Consider the following 21,609-nt stretch of genomic DNA (forward strand, 5'->3'; position numbering starts at 1 on the left):
TGAAAAATAAAATAGAGTAAATTCAGTTTTTTCAATTTATGCAATTGTAGACTGAAGAAACCTAATTGTGACAACTGACAAACTAGCGCTAACTGTACCCTTTTGGCTTCAATCTACCTTTGGTTCTGTAATTATTAAATAAATAAAAGGTTTAATATCAAATTGCTGACAGTTACTTTTTAAAAAAAAAAGACAAGATAACAGATGATTTATGAAATTTGGGGTTTGACTCCCATCTTTTACTAAAAAATATTAAGGAAAGAAATGAAAATTGAGAAATAGGAAGAGAAAATTAACATTTCTGCCCATTGTAACTGAAATTTTCTATATATTTTCTTTCAGGTCGAAAACCCAAAATTCAAGCAAGAACACAGCTAAATGTATCGCTAATAACAGAAAGATTGCCTTCCAAGGAGGCACAGGACGAAATTTTATCTTGTGAGGTGCAAATTTTGACATTCTGAACCTTTGTTTCATTTTAGCTTCCAAGGAACACAGCTAAAGGTGTTGCTAATTTGAAATTGCTTTCTTTGTTAACTTATTGTAGCATTTGGCAATTGATCAATTGTTACAGGAAACAAGCAAAGTTGGGGCTGCTCAGCTGAGCTCTGTGTATGATGAGATAAGGCCGGCGATAGAAGAACACGAAAGAGACAGCCAAGATAGCGTCTCTACTAGTTTGGCCGAAAAATGGATTCAGGCCAGCTGTTTAAAATATAAAGCTGATTTTGACTTGTATTCTACCATAATTAGGAATGTTGCATTAGCACCTAAGCACGCTTGACAGAAGCAGAAAGAAACTTTGGTGGAAAATGGGTTGAAGTATTTGGAGAATTAGATTGTTGAATGTTGCATGAATCATTTACCTTGTTTTAGTCAAGTTGGTTTATATATAGATAAATTAGTTTTGTCATGACTGTTTATGCTTACTACTGTAATTAGTGATGGTTAAACACTTTTTATTAAATTAATTTAACTTGTTCTAACATATGGCGTAGCAAGATTATTTCACAAATAATTTTATTTTGGTCGGTTGCCTTAATCGAAGATACCAATCACTGCATATTTGCCGGATACCATGAATATTAAGCCAAAAAAGTAAGTGGTAATTTTTTTTGGAAATTATGAAATCTAAGAAGACCTAGCCAAAAATCACTAGTGTTGTCCATTTTCCATTTTGATCTGAAACCTTGAGTTTATTTGATCTGACAGAAATGCTCGTTTTTTGTTGTCCATTTTCCATCGTGCAATTTATTTTTGACATCTTTAGTTTTCAAGTTATGAAATAGTGAAATGTCAAAATAGATATGAACTTCAGTACAAAAACTAATGGCTTGTACTTCTCTATTATCAACCAATGACAAATAAAAAAAAAATAAACAGAATAAAAAACCCAGGGGAAAAAAACACTAGTAAAATCCTAATCCTTTCTTTTTGATTAAGAATCTGTTCAAAACATCTTAGTAGCTCAAAAGAAAAAAACGAAAGGCCAAAACACAAACCCCAGCTCTCCAGAATAACGAAAGCACCTATATAAACACTGAACAGCCAAATATCAGCCAAGAATCAAATTTCATATTGCAAACAAAATTATCAAAAAATTAACTAAGCAGACCTAAGTAAGCTCTACAAAAAAAATATGGCATGGTAACACATGCTTATAAAATGAGTGATAAGACTAGCAGTTAGATTTTACTATGGACCTGGTTCACAGCTCCACGAAAAACAGAGATGCATGTCTACTCAGAAGAACCAAGCCAGAGAATCAACTCTTCCTTGGCTAATTTAAATCTCTCCTCGGCCGGCCTTGAATCATCAGACCTCGACACCTGTATGCAAATATTACGGCATTAGCTCCTTACACACCATCAGGTCTTTATTTATTTATTTATTTTTCAACCAATCCACCTCTATTATTCCTGAAAAAGTTGCTGTAATCCACCTCAATTAAGTGTATGTTTGGGTTGAAAAATGTGTGTTTGGCTGAACAAGTTTAACTCACATGAGCATGCATGAGGAACATGGTTCGTGACATGTCAGAGAAGACCTGCACAGAGAGCACCTCAGCATCGTGCTTTTCTAGGAAGTACACTGCGGCAGATATGAGTCCAGGTGTTTTGGGTGCACATACACTGACATGCGCGTCAGGTCCCGCAACACTCAACACAACATTCGGTGATGCAGAAGTATGCATAGTGAAACACTGTTGCTGAGCTGGTGTCACCGCATCTGTTTGGAAGGGGATTTTGCTTATTTGCTCGGCCAAGAAAGTCTCCCTCGAAATGCAATGCTCCGGGTTGACAGCTGAGGAGACGGCACCAAATTGAGGCTTTTGGTAGGGGCCGGTGCTTTTGGTGCGGTCCCGCTTCCTCTTCTCCAGATCTTGACATTCATGTTCAAGTAGCTTTATGTAGTTAACCGTCTCTTCTGCTAATTCAGCCCTGCCAAACTGTGCAAAAATATTAATCTGGTGATTTATTTATTTAACAGCGCTATGTACATAATTAATTAAGGAAATGATGCAATGAGCCAATGACAAACGGATTTGTTTTACAAGACAGTCTTTTTGTTTTTGTAATTTTCATGATATATCACCATTTTTTTTTAAGAAAGCTTGAATATCACCTTTATTTTAATCTTTTGCACAAGACATGAGAAAAAAGTCAAAACGATATTTAATGAGTCTGACAATAAATTTCAATCAAGATAGGATGATACTTGTATAGTTGTATTGGGATTTTATGTGGGGTCCAATTTACCATCACCAATTCTGGGCTCCAGAAGTTCACATGTTCAATTGCGGGTTGTAAATTATAGACCAATATATGAAAAGTAACATCTTTCTAGAGGCAATAATTTTAGTTAGACAGTGAAAACTGAAAAGTACAAAGTATATATGTAACTGTTTTCATTGCTTGATTTTGCGAACGACATGTTTGTGAAATGCCCAGGAGACATTTTCGTGTTTATTAGAAGAAAATAACTGCTTGAGATTAAAGGAAACACAGTCAAATACACAGAAGATGGATAAATTTTTTACAAGAAACTTTCGTTTTAGTTACCTTAGGCGGGAGGTTCGGGAGGAAAGTGTGCAATACTGAAAAGAAGTCTTTCATCTTGTTCCTCCTGGATGCTTCATTACCTGATTTATGGGACCCGCCAGTCAGAACCACGACCTCCTTCTCCTTTCCTCCGCCGATCTTAAAAGAACATAGACCGTCTGATGTGCGCTTCTTACCTCCGCATGCATCGTCTTCTTCTTTGTCGGGGTTGCTCACTTGCGAATCATTCGCGTTTCTTGTGCCAGCTGAAATCCTTCTTTTCCTTCCTCGAGTCATTAGAAAGAGAGAGTAGTGGTTAGTACTCGCGAGCGAGGCAAGTAGAAATAGGCGGTTTTTCTCAAAGAAAAAAGAAATAGAAGTAGGAATTCGAGGAAGGAAGGAATATGGATTTGGATGTTTGGAAAAAGAAATAGGGTTTAGAAGGTGACGGTACAACTGCCTTTGCAGAATTGCAGGTCCTCTGGAACGGGTTAACGGGCTGATTTGTAGGGAAGCAGGAAAAGCCGTGTCAAATTATAAATAGTTTCAGGGATCGGTGTCATGGGGAATTGTTTCCGTGTCATGGACTCATGATGGTGATTAAAAATTAGAACTCAGGAGCAAAAGAATATTTCTGGTACGGATGAGAATTTGTCATTTAGTGCAGTTCACAGCTGTCAAAACAACTGAACTAGCCCACAAACTATATATTTGTCTTTAGCATAAAAGGAGGAGTTAGTTTAATTGTTTCTTCCCCTAGTTTTTACATTGAAATTTAGTTTTGAGTTTAATTTTTTTTTTTTTGAAATCTAGTTTTGAGTTTAATTTAATTAGTTGTTTCTTCTCAGAGCGGACGGAGAATTTGAGGCATAAATAAAATTCAAATAGTTTATTGGATTTAAACCGATAGCTATAGCTGGGTACTATATAAAAACAAGAGTAGGGTTAAAATGCCCCATTGTTTTTTGCTCCAATCATGTCCCATCTCTATATCTTTGTTTACAAAGTTCAAATAGTCGATCCGAACCGTTCATCTTGTTCTACATATTAAAATGTGCTTAGAGACCAAATTTTATATTTTTTGGAATTTTTTTACTGTTTTTTTAGATAGGTACAAAATCACTACATCTGGACCATCCAAAAACGGTGATTTTGTACCTATCTAAAAAAATAGTAAAAAAATTCCAAAAAATATAAAATTTGGTCTCTAAGCACATTTTAATATGTAGAACAAGATGAACGGTTCGGATCAACTATTTGAACTTTGTAAACGAAGATATAGAGATGGGGCATAGTTGAGGCAAAAAACAATGGGGCATTTTAACTCTACTCTAAAAACAATCAACATAATAATTTAGCGACCATAGATTTTGACAATGTAAATTTCAGAATCAATGTATTTAGTCAGGCAAAATATTTCATTTACTATTTGTTCTTCTTAAATTGATTAGTTCGATAGGAAGTGAAGTTAATAATTCCGAAATTTTTCATATAACGAATCATGCTTTAACTTAGTATATACTTCATACTATATCACGAATCATATAGATAAGTTCTCATACAATTTGACTCAAAAGATCTGTACAGTTTCTACATATTTTTTTAGAGAAAATTAGTTATTTGTCACTCCAAAACCTTCAAATTAGAAAAATGTCATTCCGAAATTTGAAATTGTAATAATGTCACTCTAAACTTCATTAATTTTTAATTTTGTCGTTCCAATTAATTAATGACTAAATTTCAAAATAACTAAATTGTTAATGACTAAATTCCAAATAATTTTTAATGACTAAATTTTGTCATTCCAAATAATTAATGACTAAATTGCAAACTAAAACCAGATCCATTTTCTTACTAAATTTCAAAATCCAGAGGGGAGCAATTGCCCCCTGAACCAACGTTGATCTGCCCCTGATTTCTTTATTATTTAAGGTGAATGATAATCTGCACAATGCATACTCATAAAAATATCATGAAAATCAAATAGAAGTGCAAGAGACAGCATCCAATATTTCAAAAGTTTGAACGAAGGGACTAAATTAGCTAGCCACGACATGCATCAACAATGGTCTCTACTCTGAAATTTTTTTAGTTAACACCTCAATAAATCAAAATTAAACAAACATTACCTATCCCTCCAAATTTTAATTTTTATCACCCACGCATTTTCAGGACGAGCACCAAATTTTTTGATGCGCATCCTAAGGAAGTACACCAAATTTATTTTATTATGATTTTTTTTTTGGTGCGCACCCTCTGTTTAGAATTGTTTGAAATATTTGGACTAAATTTTTTTTTATGTTCTATTCTATTTTGTTTTGTGTTATTTAGAATTATATGTACACATAAAATTTGACGGCGAAATTGTAGAAAATAAAATGCACTTGTTTGATAAATAAAACTTTGGACTAAATTTGAACTAAAAATTATTACAACAAATTATACACACAATCTAAGCAGGGTTTTGTACTAAGTAATTAAGTTGGTGTGCAAATTGCTACAAATTATACGCACAATTCGATCAATGTTTTATACTACAAAGTATACGCAAAACATAAAAAAAAATAGTCCAAAAATTTCAAACAATTCAAAATAGAACTAAAAAGAAAAAATATTTGGTGCGCTTACTGAGGGTGCGCACCAAAACATTGAAAACCAAAAAATTAATATGGTGCACTTTCCCAAGATGCGCATCAAAAAATTTGATGTGCGTCCTAAAGAAGCGTGGGTGGTAAAATTTGAAATTTAAAGTTTTGAGTAGTGTTTTTTTTAATTTCGAATTATTAGAGTGCTAACTAACAAAATTTTGGGTCTCTACCACCAAAAGATTGCATCAGTTTGCCTAACTTAATTTTGTTTTTATTTCCATTTTGGTTAATTTTTTTTTTTTTTTGAAAAACCGGATAGTAGCTATCATTTTTTTTTTTTTGGTTAATTATTTATTTCCATTCCGTCTATTTTGTCAAGTTTCACGAAGTCCCTCTCTCCGTTTCTTTTGGTCTCGTTTCTAACACGAGTCAGAAGCTACCGGAGCATAGGGATAGCAGTAGTCTTCGTAATTACCAAAAAAAAATAGAAATGTAAGTAAATTAAGTACATACGAGATCTATTTAACAAGGTGCAATATCTCAAGTAGAAATGTCAATATTCAAAATGTACTGTGTGACTAGTTTCTAGTTACGTTGTAATTGGGATCGAGTGTTGTGTTGTAACGTGAGCAAATTAAATTTCACATGATCGATCAAAATAGCAGAAAATAATTATAACATGTTAGTCACATTATGATCAAGTCATACAATAATCAAACCTAACTTGACTTGATTATGTTTGACACTTTTGACTATTTTTTTTCTAATTTTAAATTTGTTTAAGAAAAAATAAATAAGACAACTGTCGAAAATGTAGAAAATATAAAAAAATTATAACATAAGAAACGAAGTTGTAAAACAAATAAGTATCTGAAATTTGAATTGTTATTTGGGATAAATAATGGTATAATTTTTTTTTATAATGTGCTCGCATTATGCCGTGTCATTTTTTTTTAAAGTTAGTAATGGCATGCGAATAGACACAACATAGAATATAAAGTCATAAAACGTGACCGACACATGTCGTGCTGTGTCGTATCCTATAACTAGTATGATATATAGCTATATTAATTTCTGAATTATTCAAATTAGCTGGGAATTTTTTTAATCATAAGGCGCTATATTTCTATGAAATTAACTTCGAAAGTAACCTGCAAATCTTCACGAATTGATAATTTGTTTTTAAAATAAGGTATGGATTAGTACAATAAACAATAGTTTCCCTTGATAGTTATAAGATGGTTTTTGTCAAGGTTCTAAATAGCGTTTATTGAGTCATAGCGGGAAGCCTAAAAACAAAAAGTTATAGCGAAAGCTATGCTATATAGCGCTTTTTTATTTTTATAAAAAAATATATCATATATTAATTTGTACTAAATATTAACATTATCTAAGTCTCATAGATCAATAAATAACATCAAATTGATTAAAAAATTATAATATTCATATTGAACCAATACAAAGTCCAAATTGCGACTCAAAATATCCATAATAATACTAATATCATAAACTATCGATATTTTTCTATTCAAAATATATTCAGCATAATGACATAATCTATCATTTTTCTATTTAAATTTCAAAATAACCTAAACATCATGGCATAATTAACTATCTTAATCTATTCAAAATATCATGTAGTAAGTATCATTTTGTTACTTCAAGAAATATCTTAATATATTCAATCTGAGCCTTTATTTAAAGCCCATATAAATTAAAAAGAAAAAAAACAACTCATGTTGCATAGCGCGTTCTAGCTTCCTTATTTGATTTCGTTTGATGGATCTCTCATTTAATAATTAATAGTTTAATATAAAGCTTAGTATGTCAATCGCAAAAAAAATCACAGTTAAAATCCAATATGAGCCTTTATTTAAAGCCCATATAAATTGAAAAGGAAAAAAAAAACAGCTCATGTTGCATAGCGCGCGCTATTTGCGCTACAGCGGACCGTTATTACTGCTATAGCGTCCGTAGCTCAAATAGCGTGTTTTGATGCCATAGCTTAGTGTTTAGGGTCCATAAACGCTATAGCACGCTATTTAGAACACTGATTTTTGTAAAAGAAGAGCAGTTCAGTCATTTTATCTCACATTACATCCATGTCAGCATAATATTTGGAAAAAAAAAATCAGTAATGGGATTAATTTGAAAATAAACAATATATATACGGACTCGAAACCGATTATACCAATTCAACCCGAGATCGAATTCAAGATTTAATTAAGGATTTAACTTTAAGTATGTATTTCATTCAAGTAGCCACGCAAAATAGTTGGGCAAAATTGCATATTATGCCATAAAATTCAAAGTTTCCTAATAGTAAACTGGAATAATTTCTTTTCTAATGACAGCACTTTCAAAAGAAAAAAAAAAAAGGATAATGAATATCTCACAAAAAATTTGGAACAAAGGCAAAGAAGAAATCAATATCCACCAACAATATGAATTGACAAAATTATTTCTCATTATGATAGAATCTTACTCTAGAAAAATACCCACAAAAAAAATTCAAGATAAAGAAAATTGTGACCTAATAAAATTGCTAAATCCTTTCGTAAAAAAGGAGAGTAGCATTTGCACTGAGAACCGCTGCTTCTGACACCTCTAACACTTGACGGTCGGATGCATAAAACCACTTGCTATTACTGACTCGTTAAGATGCTTCACATAGACATAGACGAGTTAATATAAGATAACAGGATAACACTACCAGGTAGTTGCACATAACAGATGGCGTTTGATAGGGGTGTGTGATAAGGTACATTTTGCTACATGTTGACAGAATTGCCCCACATCTAAAAACAATTTTGTTAAACTAAGTTAAAAAAAAATTGGTGGCAATTTTAATCGATTTTGCATGATCTAACATGGTTTTGTTACTCAACCAAACCAACAGATGACTCGTGTTGTAACATGCTTTTATTTTGGTTTGCAGAAGAATTCTACCTGTACCCCTATACAAGATAAAAAAAAAATCAAGTATAACTTCCAAGAAGGAACAATTCTCATTTGATGATGTATACGTGCTAATTTAATTATTGCAGAGGTAAGTCATAAGTGCAATTCTCACAATCCAACATAAAATATTCTCTGCTTTTAATCTTTTACTTTTTTTTTCATTTTGATATAAGTAGGAAAAATCCACCAATTTCCATTTTGAAATGACTAGTTTGAAACCACAATACCAAACAACTATTATATAGGCTCCCTATTACAAAATGTATTTAAATGTTCTTACAACTAAGAGATTACAAACAATAAAGCTGCTAACTTTTAGCCTTTTACTTGAGCGTTTAGTACATCTAACTACCAGCACAAGCTAACTAGTCCTTTGCTGCTTTAGCATTGTTCAGTGTTCACAACATCTCATCAGATGTTGACCTTCTTACGCAAATCAACCAAGAGGGAAGGGAAAGAAAGCATCACATGCAGATATTCTTCAGTGAGTACCAATTCTGTGAAATTTTCTGATTTGGAGACAAACTCAAGGCACTTCTCCTTGAGCCAAGCAGAGTTGTGCTGCTCTGCCAAACTCAAAGTTGTCAAGACCGTTTCAATAGATAAAGCAACGCACAACCTCTGTTCGCATTGTGCCTTGAGCATTTGTAAAGCATAGCGATCAGCAGCTACAAATAAATCCTGGATCAATTCAACTGAGAGTATCTTATGCTCTTGGTGTTCAAAGTTAAAATCGTCAGTATAAATGAAACGAAGTATAGCCTTGAACACCTCAGCTTTCATGTCATTGATCTTGATGCAGCTTGAGTTAGCTTCTGTGAAGGGACCATTTAGCTCTGCCTGAAACACTGGTGATCTGGCAACCAACATGAATCTGTGAGCAGATATTTTCTCCCCTTCAACATCAAAAGTCACGTCAAAGCTCTCTCCCTTCCTCCAGAGCTTCTCTATATCCTCATACAACCCCCCTGAAAAGTCATCAACTCCACTTGGTGCACTCAGAACTCTACTGTTGCAATAAATAACAAGCATGCCATCCTTACAATAGCAAGCTTCTATTTTATCCCCAGATATGATGAACTTAACATCACAGTCGCCAGGATTAGTAAAGATACCTGATGTAGCTTTCGCAATTGACACAAGTTTCCCTTTGTTGTCAAGTATGGCCAAGGAGTACTCCGCATGGACGTCCTCTGCTTCACTCAAAAGGCTTAGGTAAAGGGCTGCAAAGGGCGACCCGTCGTTTTCTTCACTTTCTTCATTGTTTTCTTCACTTTCTCCATCGTTTTCTTCACTTTCTGCGTCGTTTTCTTGGTCTGAATCTGACACATGTGGGCAAAATTCTAGAGCCCAATCGTAGCCTCCAACACTGAAGGGACGGGAAGAGATTACTGGGATATGTTTTGATTTTAAGTAGTCAAATTCAAAGCGGTGTGTTATACTCTTGATTCTGGCAAGATAGGGGCTTCCCAAGCATTGCACCGCCATCTGAAGACTAATCTGGTAATTTCATCAAACATAATCATTTATAAGTATAAAGCACGGATGATTTGTGTAAATAAATTATTTATTGTTGAAGGAATACAAGGGATGGCAAGAAAGAGAAGTACGTGGATGCAAGTAATCAAGAGATACGAGTCATTTGAAAATTTATCAAATAATAAAAACGAATTGGTTTTCTATGAAACATGAAAAACACACAAGGAATTAAAAAAAATGTTATTAGTTGACCAATTGAAAAGTACTACGTTAGTCAGTAAAATTAATAAGCCACTAAATGATATTAGAAATCCTTAAATAATGGGGATACCATATCCAATTTGATTAACAATTGAGAGAAACGGGGAAAGAGTAGACAGTTAGGAGGCAAAGCCTCCAACAACAACGCACATACTTAGACCAAAGCTAGATAAAACCCGCTCTTTGGTTTAGCAGCTTTACTTTTTTCATTAATGAAATGACTTTAACAAATTATGTTAAGAACCTAGGTTTCAAGGTGTCGAATCTGTAAAAAGAAAACCTAAAATAGCTACAATCAAGAAATATAAATGGTAGTTTGGATTTCAATCAGATACTTTGAAAACCTCTGATTGCGAACATGCACAGAGAGAGAGAGAGAGAGAGAGAGAGAGAGAGAGAGAGGAGAAGAGAGACCTAATATCTTCAACTGATGCAACCTGGTCAATTGGGATTTGGGAATTGGGAATGTTTTAAGCGGGAAATGTGTTGGAGATGGCGCTAATTAGGTTTTACTTGATGGATGTTATTTTGGGCCTTACGCATCTCAATTTACAACTAGGCCCAAACTAGTTATATGGTTGATCCATATATCTCTCAGTTTCTGTCATTGGGAAATGTTATCTGCATTGTAGATGTTATTTCGATCCAGTTCATTATTGATGGATATATATTTTATTTTATTTTGATAAAAAGGCTGCTAAGCAACTAAAATTTTGCTGGACAGTAAATCCGCAATTTCTATAGCTACATCCGTAAAACTCTTTGAGTTTCTAATCTGATGTGGCAGTTTTTAAACCAATTTCAGTGATGCAGATGGGTTTCTTATTTAGCAACTTTGCTCCAAAGTTTCTTAATAAGAAACCGTTTATAAACTCTAACGTGGCCAAATAATTCGCTGAAATTCTTTTCTCTTGTAATTTATTTGCTGATGTGGCAATTAAGAAACTCTAATTTTAGTTTCAGTGATGTGGGGATTTAGAAACTTTCAGAGACAAAATTTCTAAAAATTAGTTAACAATTATTTAGAAACTCCAAGAGTTTTAAGGATCCGGGGTTTCATGATCAAAGCAAACACATTGATACAAAGTTTCATTTCATTCAGGATTGCATCGCAAGCAAGGAAGGAGATTGAGGTAGAATACATCAAAACCGTCAACCAAGTTGTGGATATTTTTACAAAACTCCTCAAAACTGAAAGCTTTCAGCAGCTTAGAGAGATGATTGGAGTTGTGAAGGTGTTGAAAATAATGAAGAAATTAAACTTGACTCGTCAAATTATGTAGTGGGCAAAAAACTAAACGGATTGATGATAGGATTTAAAAGGCCTAACATGGTCCAACTGGCGCAAATAAGGTATGAATTTTAAGCTCCTTTATATCTATTCTAAGATGGTGAAGTTTCAAGTCCATTAGAGTTTCCTACAGAAAATTATGAGTGTTTAAGTGAAGCATGTACATATACACTGTTTTGGTTTTGTTTTCCTCGCATTATATCAACAAACTTATTATGCTTTTTTCGGAATTGTCTCAATTGTCACCACCAAAGCAAAACAAGACTTTCTGCTAGTGAGGTCTATTTTAGCATCCATATACTTGCAAACCTGAGAATTTCCATGTTAAAATTTGCACTTTTGAAATCAATTGCAATAGTAGTAGGTACGACATATATAGTTGTTGTACTTTCTTAATTGTTCCAAGTTAGTTGGAAAATCATGAGGCGCTATATTTCCATGAAACTAATTCTGAAAGTAACCTGCAAATCATCACGAATTGATCATTTCTAATTAAAATAAGGTGGATCAGTACAATAAAAAATAGTTCTCTCAATAGGGGTAAGAGGTGTTTTGTAAAAGAAGTTGAGGGCAGTTCAATCGTTTTTTCTCACATTACATTCATAATTCATGTCATTCTTCGGCATAAGATATGGGAAAAATCACAATAATGGGGTTGATTTGAAAACAACAATATACGGATTAGAAACAGATTAAACCAATTCAAGAATTAAGGAATTCGACTGATCGACTCTTTAACTCTTTTAAGTATGTAGCACATCCAATAGCCACGCAAAATAGTTGGACCTAATTGCATATTACGCCATAAAATTCAAAGTTTCCTAATAGTAATTGGAATGACTTCTTTTCTAGTGACCAGGACTTTTCAAAAGAAAAAAGAAAAAAAAATCTCAGAAAATATTAAAACAAAAGCAAAGAAAGCATCCATATCCACCAACAATATGAATCAACAAAGTTATTTCTCATTATGATGGAAACCATCTCAAAAAAAGATTCAAGATAATGAAAATTGTGACCTAATAAAATGACTAAATCCTTTCGTAAAAAAGGAGAGTAGCATTTGCACTGAGAACTGCTGCTTCTGACACCTCTAACACTTGACGGTCAGATACATAAAACCACTTGCTGTTATTGACTCGTTTTGATCCTTCCACAAAATGGCCGTGATCAAGGACAGGTGGCACTTTTCTATAGACTGCATAATGGCCACCCCCATATCTCCCATAGTGCTCTACAACCGCACAAAGCGAGTACATGCAATTCTTCATACCAAAGTAGATGTCTTTCGAGTTACTATTTTCCTGCATAAAAATTATAAATAAACCAAATAATACCATAGGTCCTTGTAAACTGCTAATTAATATAATTCAAGTCCGCAGCTTTACCTGGTTTTCTTGGGATATCTCTTCCCTCTTTTCTGATGTACCTCCTAAATTAAATTTCCGAAATCCTTTCTCTTCTGCAGAAGTAGTTCCTTCCATGATTTTTAATATATGTGGAACCAACTGCATATTTGGGATTGGTGGCTTCTTTTGCAATGCATAGTCATTCTGGAGAGTTGATGTAGATTTTGTAAAAGGAGATAGGTCTAGAATAAAGGGAAATGATATGTGCTCCTGCAATGATAAATGATTGTTCACATATATATGCTACAACAAGAATAAAATGTAACTGTGGTTGCCAAAACACTTGAAATAAATAAAGACACAAAAAACTTTCATTTAGAGAAAGAAGCATACGCCAGTACCTCATGTTTAACAAAATCACCAGTAACACTCATCAAAGCACGCTGCAAATGTATGCACAGTATCTGTATAAAAAGCAACATAATTGAAATAGGTTAAAAAGAAACATATGACAGTATTGTTAAATTCTAAAATACAAAGACCAAACGTTACCTTTGGGCAATGGTTTAGAGTTAACTGTTTAGATGCAACAGAAATTCCAGACCATGTAATTTCATCCTTCTTGAAAAGGTTTGGGCATAAGCAATTGTCATAATTCACGCAGCCCCTTACCTTGTTTATTTTACCCTAAAAGGAAAAGTTGGTAATTAAAAAAGAAAAAGAAGAACATACCAGAGTTGAACAGTTTTGAAGAAAAAATAAATCCAAATTAGAGGTAGGCTAAACTAAAAAGTTACCTCTTCTGTTTCTGATTTCAGTGACATGTACTTTATGGCAGAATTATGCCAACACCTGTCACACCGATAATTTTCAAGAAGCTCAACTGTGCTAAAATGTTTGAGACAATCGACCAAACTGCAAGTATCAGTCTAGAAGGAAAAAAAACAGCGAAAAAAAAAGTTTATGAATGTGAATAATTTAAGCTAGTACAAAAATAAGGTAACTACGAAAAATAATATGAGGAACTAACAAAGGTTAGAAGGAAGCTCCTGATAGACATACGATATCTCCATTTTTGCCGAGCACCGGTAAAAGAGGGAGGCAATCGAAATGCTCATAATCCATAGACAGCTGTTAAGATATAGACGAGTTAATATAAGATAACATTACCAATGTTTCTCTCATTTGCATCTAACCATCAGATACAATTGAGGTATTTGCACTGTTGCACATAACAGATGACATTTGATAGGAATATGAGATTCGGTACATTTTGCTACATGTCGACAGTATGGTCAGGGGCAAGTTTAATCGATTTTGCATGATTTAACATGGTTTTATTAGTCAACCAAACCAATAGATGATTGGTGTTGTAACTTGCAAATGATAAATTCTTTTGGTTTCACTTGCAAACATTTGATCCAGTTTGCAGAAGGAACAATTCGGCCTGCACCCTATATAAGATAAAAATATCAAGCACAAACTTCTAAAAAGAAGTACTGCATCATATACACCCCAAAAAAATGAGAAACATCCTCACCTGCTTCCTCCAAAGTTACCCAAACTGTGCCTCTACTTGCTCATTTCTGTAGAGAGAATAAATGGGGAGAAAGAGCAATTTGGAGGAATACATGATATTTCCATGTTTTAAGGACATTTCTCATTTGATGATGTGTGCGTGCTAATTTACTTATTGCAGGGATGACATGAAACTAACCAATTGCACAAAAAAGGTAACTAAAAAGTAACTTAATAAATAGGATATGTAATTACCACAGAAGAACAACTTAAACAAGTCAGCATGCTTCGAAGAGTTCCATCAAATGGGCCAAAAAGAATCTTCTTCCACTGTTCCAATTCAAGCCCATATCCCATCTCCTTCTTGTAAACTCTAGAAGCAAAACCAGTGACACTGAATACAGAACTACCATGTGGCACGTAGCCAAGTAAAATCTCACTCTTCAGAGAAGTCAATAGGTGAAGTAATGCCTCTGCAGCATCCTATAATTTTAAAATAAAACCATATCAGATGATAGCTGAAATCCTTCTGATTTACATGGTATTCTCGACTATATGTAGATTTTATGAACATACCTGTTGTCTAGTGAGATTAAAGTTACTTGTGTAAAAGCTCAAGGCAGCCATTACTCTCTTTGGGCTTAATACCATCATTTCATCCCTAACCATGCCCAGCTCTACAACAAAAACATAGTGAAAGAGCTTTTTAACATTATATGTTGCTAGGTAGATGACCAGAATAAAATGTTAAACCAGCTGATTGATGTAGCCCAATGCACCAGCCCACCACAAGAAAAAAGGAAACATTAAGTGATAATGTTAAGTAAATTTTGGTATGAAAACCAACTTAAATGAACCGATATGGTTTCTCACTTTCTCCTGCAATTTTTCCCATTTGAGCCATTTCTGGTTTCTCGTAAACTTGGTGAGTAAAACCAAGCAGTACAAGATTATATTTCCAATCAACACAGAGAATCAAGTTCTTACGAAGAACTTAATAAGAACATCTACCTTCCAGAAGTAAGATCAAAGCATGTATAAGAGGCAGTTCTTCAGTCTTGTCTATAACAAGCAAATGTTCACTCTCAAGTATACTTTTCAGGTATGGAAGGAAATTGCTACAACTGGCAAGTGCCTAAACAAGGAAGGCATAAAAATATTAATTACGGATTTGTTAGGTATTTGCAAAGAAAACACAAACTTTGAGATTAAGATTAATGCGATTGAGAAGGAACATCTTGCTAAATAATCACAATTTTGTTTTGCCCTAGTTGTAATAACTCACTTCTTGGGACAAAAGTTTGTATAAAGTTTTCAAATCTGTTCAAAGGCAATAATGACTTGTTGGGTGGCTTTACCAGATAACAATAGAATGCTTATCTTCTTTAAATATCTGAAATGTTTTTTTTCTTTGAAATTATATTTTGGCTACATTCAACAAGGGATCTAAACTATGAAACCGAATTTGAACACAAACCTTATCCAAATAAATACATACTATAGATAGATATATTTTCCATAAAATAACTACCTGTAAAATAACATTAAGAAAGCAATTATTTCCAAGATTATCAAGACCTCCTACATAGTGAACGATTTCAGACGAGGCTTCTCTGTCAGAGGCCCCAGGTAAAGTGGCACTACCACGTAGTGCTATATACAAACTTGCCACTCCAGCTCCCAAGCCAAGACATGCTGCCACAGGATGGACTACAAATGAAGAGGTGAACCGGACCTGGGATAACAGCTCAAACCCATTCTTCAATGTAGCAATTAGGGAACCAATCCTAATAGCTCTTTCGTGCTTCATATCTGTGTAATAATCACAACAAAAGAAGCAATCAACAAATTAGCTGTATCCCTAGTTACCATTACCGCGCAGTAATTCCTCAACGTATCTTTTTTTTTTCTTCAACGAGCTAAATTCAACTTTAACTCTCTGTTGTGACGAAATAAATCGAATCGGAAACCATTATCAGCACAAAATCCGTTCGAATTTGTGGTTCTATTCCAAATTCACCTTATCAACACACACCGCGGAAATAATATACATCATCCAAATTTCCGATCCCGAAATTGAGCTAATAACGAGGCACGATAGTAATAAGTGAAACAAGAGTGAAAATATCGTACCTAAATCAAACTTGAGCAAGTGAAAGAAGGGAGATAAATCGCGATGTCATAATATTTCCCCGCTGCGGAATCCGGAGGGAGATTGGAGAAGTTTCGGTTTCAAGGCGCTCAAGAAACAATATCAAACTGCTTACTAGACTTGGTCTAGGAGTAATTTTTATAGAGCATTGTATGACTGAACTGTGGGTCCGAAAAAGGAGGTCTCCATGGGACCCACATTTCAGTATGTCTGTAGTCCGTTCAACGAAGTTAGTCGTGTTTAGGGTTGTTAAATTGGGTAAGACACTCAGTCTCAGACTACAGGACAGGGGAATTCCTTTGGACCTAAAACTGGCCATGGCCCATAGGGTATGGGCCTTTCAGCCTTATCGGATTTAATTCAGACTACTAAATATATAATCCGATAAGATGACACCTTTACGCAAGGAGAAAAAGAAAAAACGAGGAAAATGCAGATAATTTTGGTATTTTCTGACCCTATTTTGACAAACTACAAGCCATTGAATAACAAACTTCATATATGCTTTGGAAAAAAAAAATCATATATATATGTTGCCTTGCACGCGTTTTAATGGCATTTCATGTACAAAAGGTAAATTAAAAATGTTGATGCTCCGTTGTGTAGATTGTGAATTAGCTAATAAAGCATGTTTATGACGAAAATGACATTTTAAAATCATGCTTAGGTTGAAAGCTCCTATAAAACTTAGAAATGTTGATGCTCCGTTGTGTAGATTGTGAATGAAAGCGTCTAATTGTCCACAGCTTTGACTTACACTAATACTGTAAAATTACTTCTACATGCTGTATAATTATACAATATATCACATAAAATATATCAGTTAATCACAAAACATCCAGCAACTATTTGAAGTGGTCCCATGATAGTTAGAAAAAGATTGCAACTTGCACAACAGGACAAAATAAATGTACTTTCAAACTGTACTTTCGGAAATTACAGTTATAGGAAGTTATTGGCAGTTAGAGTTAGTTATTAGCGGTTATTAGCGGTTATTGGCAGTTAGAGTTAATTATTAGCGTCCGCACTGGGTTGAATCTTGTATACTGTAAAATTGAATCTTGTATACTGTAAAATTGAATCTTGTATACTGTAAAATTGAATCTTGTATACTGTAAAATTGAATCTTCTACACAGTAAAATTTACAATTGAATCTTGTATACAGTAGAATTTTCAATTGAATCTTGTATACTGTAAAATTTTCAAATAATACTGTAAATTTTCAATTGAATCTTGTATACTATAAAATTTTCAAGATAAATAATGTAAAATTACAAGATGAATACTGTAAAATTACAAGATAAATACTGTAAAATTAACAAATCAATACTCCATATCGCATTTCTATCATCTCTTTCCTCCAGATTTTCACAAGATGAATACTGTAAAATAACAAGATGAATAATGTAAAATTAACAGGGCAATACTATAAAATTAACAGATCAATACTCCATATCGCCTCTCTATCATCTCTTTCTTCCAGATTTCTACAAGATGAATACTGTAAAATGACAAGATGAATACTGTAAAATTAACAAGGCAATACTGTAAAATTAACAGATTAATACTCCATATTGCCTCTCTATCATCTATTTCCTCCAGATTTCCACAAGATGAATACTGTAAAATTAACGGGGCAATACAGTAAAATTAACATATCAATACTCCATATAGCATCTCTATCATCTATTTCCTCCAGATTTCAGTCAAAATGATAAATCTGTTACTGCATACAATGAAAAAAACAAATTCAACAAAAAACTTACTAGATTTGAATATCGTCGTCTTCTATCCGATCGAAAGGAACGGAGAAGGAGATCGGACCAATAAATGAAAAGAACGGAGAAGAGAATTTTGTAAACCTACGAAATTTTGGAGTTCAGATCAATAAATTGAACAAAAAAAAATTTGGAAGCAACAAGTTTCCAAACCGAAGTCAGATGTACACTAAATATCAAAGTGAATATTAAAAAATTACAGATGTACAACGCGAAGGAGATCGCACCTTTAGGCCACTCATACAAGATCCGTTCTTTGACCAGAGTGATTGTAGAGGAAGCAGCATAGTGAATCGGCCGATATCAGATCCATCATTTCCAGCGATTTCGTTCAGAAATACGCGATAAATATAAACGCATAGCGATCTCCTTCAGAAATATGGGATCCATCATTTCCAGCATAGTGAATCGGCCTCAGAAAGTAAAAAATCTGATCGGAAAGGAAGGTTTGAAAAATGAGATTCAAAAAAGAAAAGAGACGATTGGAAGAAGGAATGTTAAAATACGTGAGATTTCAGAAGGATTTGAATTTCCGTTGGAAGATGGGGACATCGGCCGTTAAAATCAATTCACTATGAGTGAATAAGAGGCTATGGACAAATGGTGGAGAAAACCCAGTGGACGGAAACATTTTCTCTAAAACTTAAATTTGTGAGAACCACTTCTAATCTATTGATTATAATATATTAGAATAATATCTCTTGTATGGAAGATCAACTTAAAATCAGAAAAGAAGATTCTTTTGTTTTTGTTTGCTGCGATCTATTTTTATTGATTTGTATTGAGTGTTACAATGCTTATATAGAGAAGCTTTGATCTAAACCAGCTATACAAACCATATCTAAACTACGGTTTACATCTCTGGTTAAGAAGTTTTTCAGTTTTATAAGTTCTTCAGTCTTGAATCTCTTGCCTCCAGTATCAGATTGAATGGATGTATCCATTTATCATCTAATACTAATCATTAGGGTGTTGTTTGATTGAAGTATCTAATTTGAAATAACCAACTTAAACCTTTCAAACTTTAGGCCTCAACCGAATACCAAATCTAGAATAATAAGTTTTGTATAGAAGATCTAACCGTTAACATAATATCTTTTGTGCGGAAAAACGCATGTTCACAAAAAAAAGGAGCTTGATTTTTTATTTTCTAATTAAAATGCGATTTGTTCATTACTAAACATCACTCGTGTTAAAATTTGAGGTTTTTGAGTACCAACATTTTGTCTAGTGACAAATGTAATATTCTTTATGTGATAAAGTTGTAGGTTCAAACTTCAAAACCCGAATAGAAAATTCTTGTGAAATATTAAATAATTGAATGACTTAATTTCTGCCCTGCACTCAAAAATTTATTTCGGAACTTTAGGTGAAAATTAAGTTAAACATTAACTTTTTAGTACTCAATTGTTGGAGCAAAATGGTTAATTGCACAAATGAAATTTTCCGAGGTTAGGGAATTTAAATAACTTAAAGCTAGAAATTTAGGTAGTGTTTTAGAATCTAGAATTAAAGAAAGAAGGAAAGAGGGAAAAATGAGATAAGAGGGGGCTCTCCACAAATAAGGAGAGAAAATTAAGGGTACAAGTTGATGGTCGCTTCAGAAAAATATGTCTTTATTCACACTCTCTTTTCCTCTTTTCTTGTTTTTCTTTCAAAATACAAGTTAGCTAGTAGAGCAAGTAATCATATTTTGAACATCTGGTTCTTTAATTTCTTCTCATCCTTCTCTTTCTTTTCTTTGCAAGTTTTGTTTTAAATTTGTCACCACTCTTTTTAATTTCTTAACAGAAAGTTTGTACTTTGTAGTTTGTTTTTGCTTTAAAATAATCATCATTGTAACTCCTTTGATTTATTCTTATTATAGATGTTGATCCAATAAAAACTTAAAATACAAAAATATAGATTTTTCCACGAGTTTTCCAGGAAATTATGATTTATCTAAATTTGTTATGTTTGATTGTGGAGTAAGTTAATGAGGAGTAAATTGCTTAGTCTATCTTTTTCCTTACTTTTTACACCTTATTTAGTAATTTAAGTTATGGTATAAATTAATACGTCTAGAGAAATAAAATGTTAGGAAATGAATAATTGTCTATGACCGTGAGTTCTACATATCAACGTTTGTAAAAAAAATTAAATAATAAGTTGACGCAGACATGTTGAGCATAACAAAAATTGATGAATTTCTGATCATGATACATTCAAATTCAGAAGAAAATTGTAGGTATTTCTAACTCTTTCAATTCTTTTGATTAATATTCGAAGTTAATATGATAAATTAAGTTATGGTCAAAGTATCAACATTGGTCAAAATTGTCCAGAAAACTGTCTATGTTGAGCATACTTGTTGAGCATGTCAATTTAATGTACAGTTATAGTATTCATTATATTGGTCAAGGGGGCATATCTACAAATTAAGATATTCCCGATTATCAGTGTCAATAAAAAAATCATGATATAAACTATTCCTCTACAAATGCATTAATTATGATTTTCGAAGTACTTGGGGATTCAAAAAATCTCAGTTATATTATATTATAGGTCGATTTGGATGCTAACAGTATTTGTATAATACTTGACATATAATTGATATGGGGGCTATGGTACTATTCATAATGTAGATTAGTTTGTATTACAGATTTTTTTTTTTTTTTAAGTTCACATAGTTGATTAGAACTTTTAACATAATTTTTATATTAGAAATGTGCTTGCAGACTAAATTTATATTGTTAAATTTTATATATTATTCAAAATTATTACTTTTGAATGATCTAGAATCTTTTGATTAAATAATTTTCTACTTATCTAACAAAATAGTAACGAAATTCTAAAAATTATAACATTTGATCTACATGTATATTTTCATACGGAGATTATATTGAAGAGCTAAAATCAATAATTTTAACTTTGAAAATAGAGATTAATTCTAATAGAATCAATATGTGATATGCAGACTATTGCTGCCTCACTACTTTAGTTACAGGTTCATGTACTTCAAGAGTAGTTGAACAACTAATTTTTTTTTTTTTAGGGTAAGGTGGCAATGCCATCTTACGAATTATTCATTGATAAAAAAAATATTTACAAGACTCAAGTAAACCGTTTAGCTAATATTTACACGAACTCAAAATAAAGAAAAATAAGCAAATCTGCTCCCAAAGAAGCTTTCTCAGTTGAACAAATTAATAAT

At 33.0% G+C, this 21,609-nt stretch overlaps 4 protein-coding genes across 7 annotated transcripts in view; 1 reads left to right on the forward strand and 3 right to left on the reverse strand.

The window, feature by feature from the left end:
* The window catches only part of LOC144566088 (histone-lysine N-methyltransferase ASHH1-like), a 52,682-nt gene extending 51,764 nt beyond the window's left edge, over positions 1–918 (forward strand). For all 3 annotated transcript variants that reach the window (XM_078315957.1, XM_078315958.1, XM_078315956.1), the window contains 2 exons: positions 343–443; positions 575–918. In XM_078315957.1, coding sequence (XP_078172083.1) covers positions 343–443; positions 575–784 — 311 coding nt within the window. In that variant the 3' untranslated portion in view covers positions 785–918. The remainder of the gene's footprint in view (positions 1–342; positions 444–574) is intronic.
* Positions 919–1,427: 509 nt separating this feature from the next.
* LOC144566692 (transcription factor bHLH95-like) lies at positions 1,428–3,457 on the reverse strand. The gene is made up of 3 exons (XM_078316715.1): positions 3,063–3,457; positions 2,003–2,449; positions 1,428–1,829 (listed from the first exon to the last, which is right to left on the reverse strand). Exons 1-3 carry the CDS (start codon positions 3,336–3,338, stop codon positions 1,740–1,742), a joined length of 813 nt encoding a protein of 270 aa, XP_078172841.1. The 5' UTR covers positions 3,339–3,457; the 3' UTR covers positions 1,428–1,739.
* A 5,544-nt stretch (positions 3,458–9,001) lies between these two features.
* Positions 9,002–10,078, reverse strand: LOC144566613 (BTB/POZ and MATH domain-containing protein 1-like). Its single transcript, XM_078316661.1, has one exon. The coding sequence runs from the start codon at positions 10,076–10,078 to the stop codon at positions 9,002–9,004; it is 1,077 nt and encodes a 358-aa protein (XP_078172787.1).
* A 2,444-nt stretch (positions 10,079–12,522) lies between these two features.
* Positions 12,523–16,740, reverse strand: UBP27 (ubiquitin-specific protease 27). Of its 2 annotated transcripts, XM_078316444.1 has the most exons (11): positions 16,619–16,740; positions 16,017–16,297; positions 15,497–15,620; positions 15,062–15,162; positions 14,741–14,968; positions 14,030–14,098; positions 13,765–13,896; positions 13,520–13,654; positions 13,369–13,431; positions 13,007–13,237; positions 12,523–12,922 (listed from the first exon to the last, which is right to left on the reverse strand). In XM_078316444.1, the coding sequence occupies exons 2-11, from the start codon at positions 16,293–16,295 to the stop codon at positions 12,650–12,652; spliced, it is 1,635 nt and encodes a 544-aa protein (XP_078172570.1). In that variant the 5' UTR covers positions 16,296–16,297; positions 16,619–16,740; the 3' UTR covers positions 12,523–12,649. The 2 variants fall into 2 exon arrangements, with proteins under 2 accessions (XP_078172570.1, XP_078172571.1); XM_078316445.1 differs by lacking the exon at positions 16,619–16,740 and having other exon boundaries at positions 16,017–16,318.
* Between the last annotated feature and the right edge of the window lie 4,869 nt (positions 16,741–21,609).

Source organism: Carex rostrata, chromosome 15, assembly GCF_964058835.1.
Source record: "Carex rostrata chromosome 15, lpCarRost1.2, whole genome shotgun sequence".
In the NCBI taxonomy this organism is placed as follows: Eukaryota; Viridiplantae; Streptophyta; class Magnoliopsida; order Poales; family Cyperaceae; genus Carex; species Carex rostrata.

Bases quoted from the DNA above. Each gene is read 5' to 3' on its own strand.
- LOC144566692 (XM_078316715.1), bottom strand. From the start codon at position 3,338: ATGACTCGAGGAAGGAAAAGAAGGATTTCAGCTGGCACAAGAAACGCG. The intron at 2,450-3,062 runs GTAACTAAAACG...ATTTTTGCACAG, and splicing joins TCCCGAACCTCCCGCCTAAG to TTTGGCAGGGCTGAATTAGC. The intron at 1,830-2,002 runs GTGAGTTAAACT...ATTTGCATACAG, and splicing joins TGTTCCTCATGCATGCTCAT to GTGTCGAGGTCTGATGATTC.
- LOC144566613 (XM_078316661.1), bottom strand. From the start codon at position 10,078: ATGGCGGTGCAATGCTTGGGAAGCCCCTATCTTGCCAGAATCAAGAGT.
- UBP27 (XM_078316444.1), bottom strand. From the start codon at position 16,295: ATGAAGCACGAAAGAGCTATTAGGATTGGTTCCCTAATTGCTACATTG. The intron at 14,969-15,061 runs GTATGTTCATAA...TTAAAATTATAG, and splicing joins TTAATCTCACTAGACAACAG to GATGCTGCAGAGGCATTACT. The intron at 13,897-14,029 runs GTATGTCTATCA...TTTTCCTTCTAG, and splicing joins TCGGCAAAAATGGAGATATC to ACTGATACTTGCAGTTTGGT.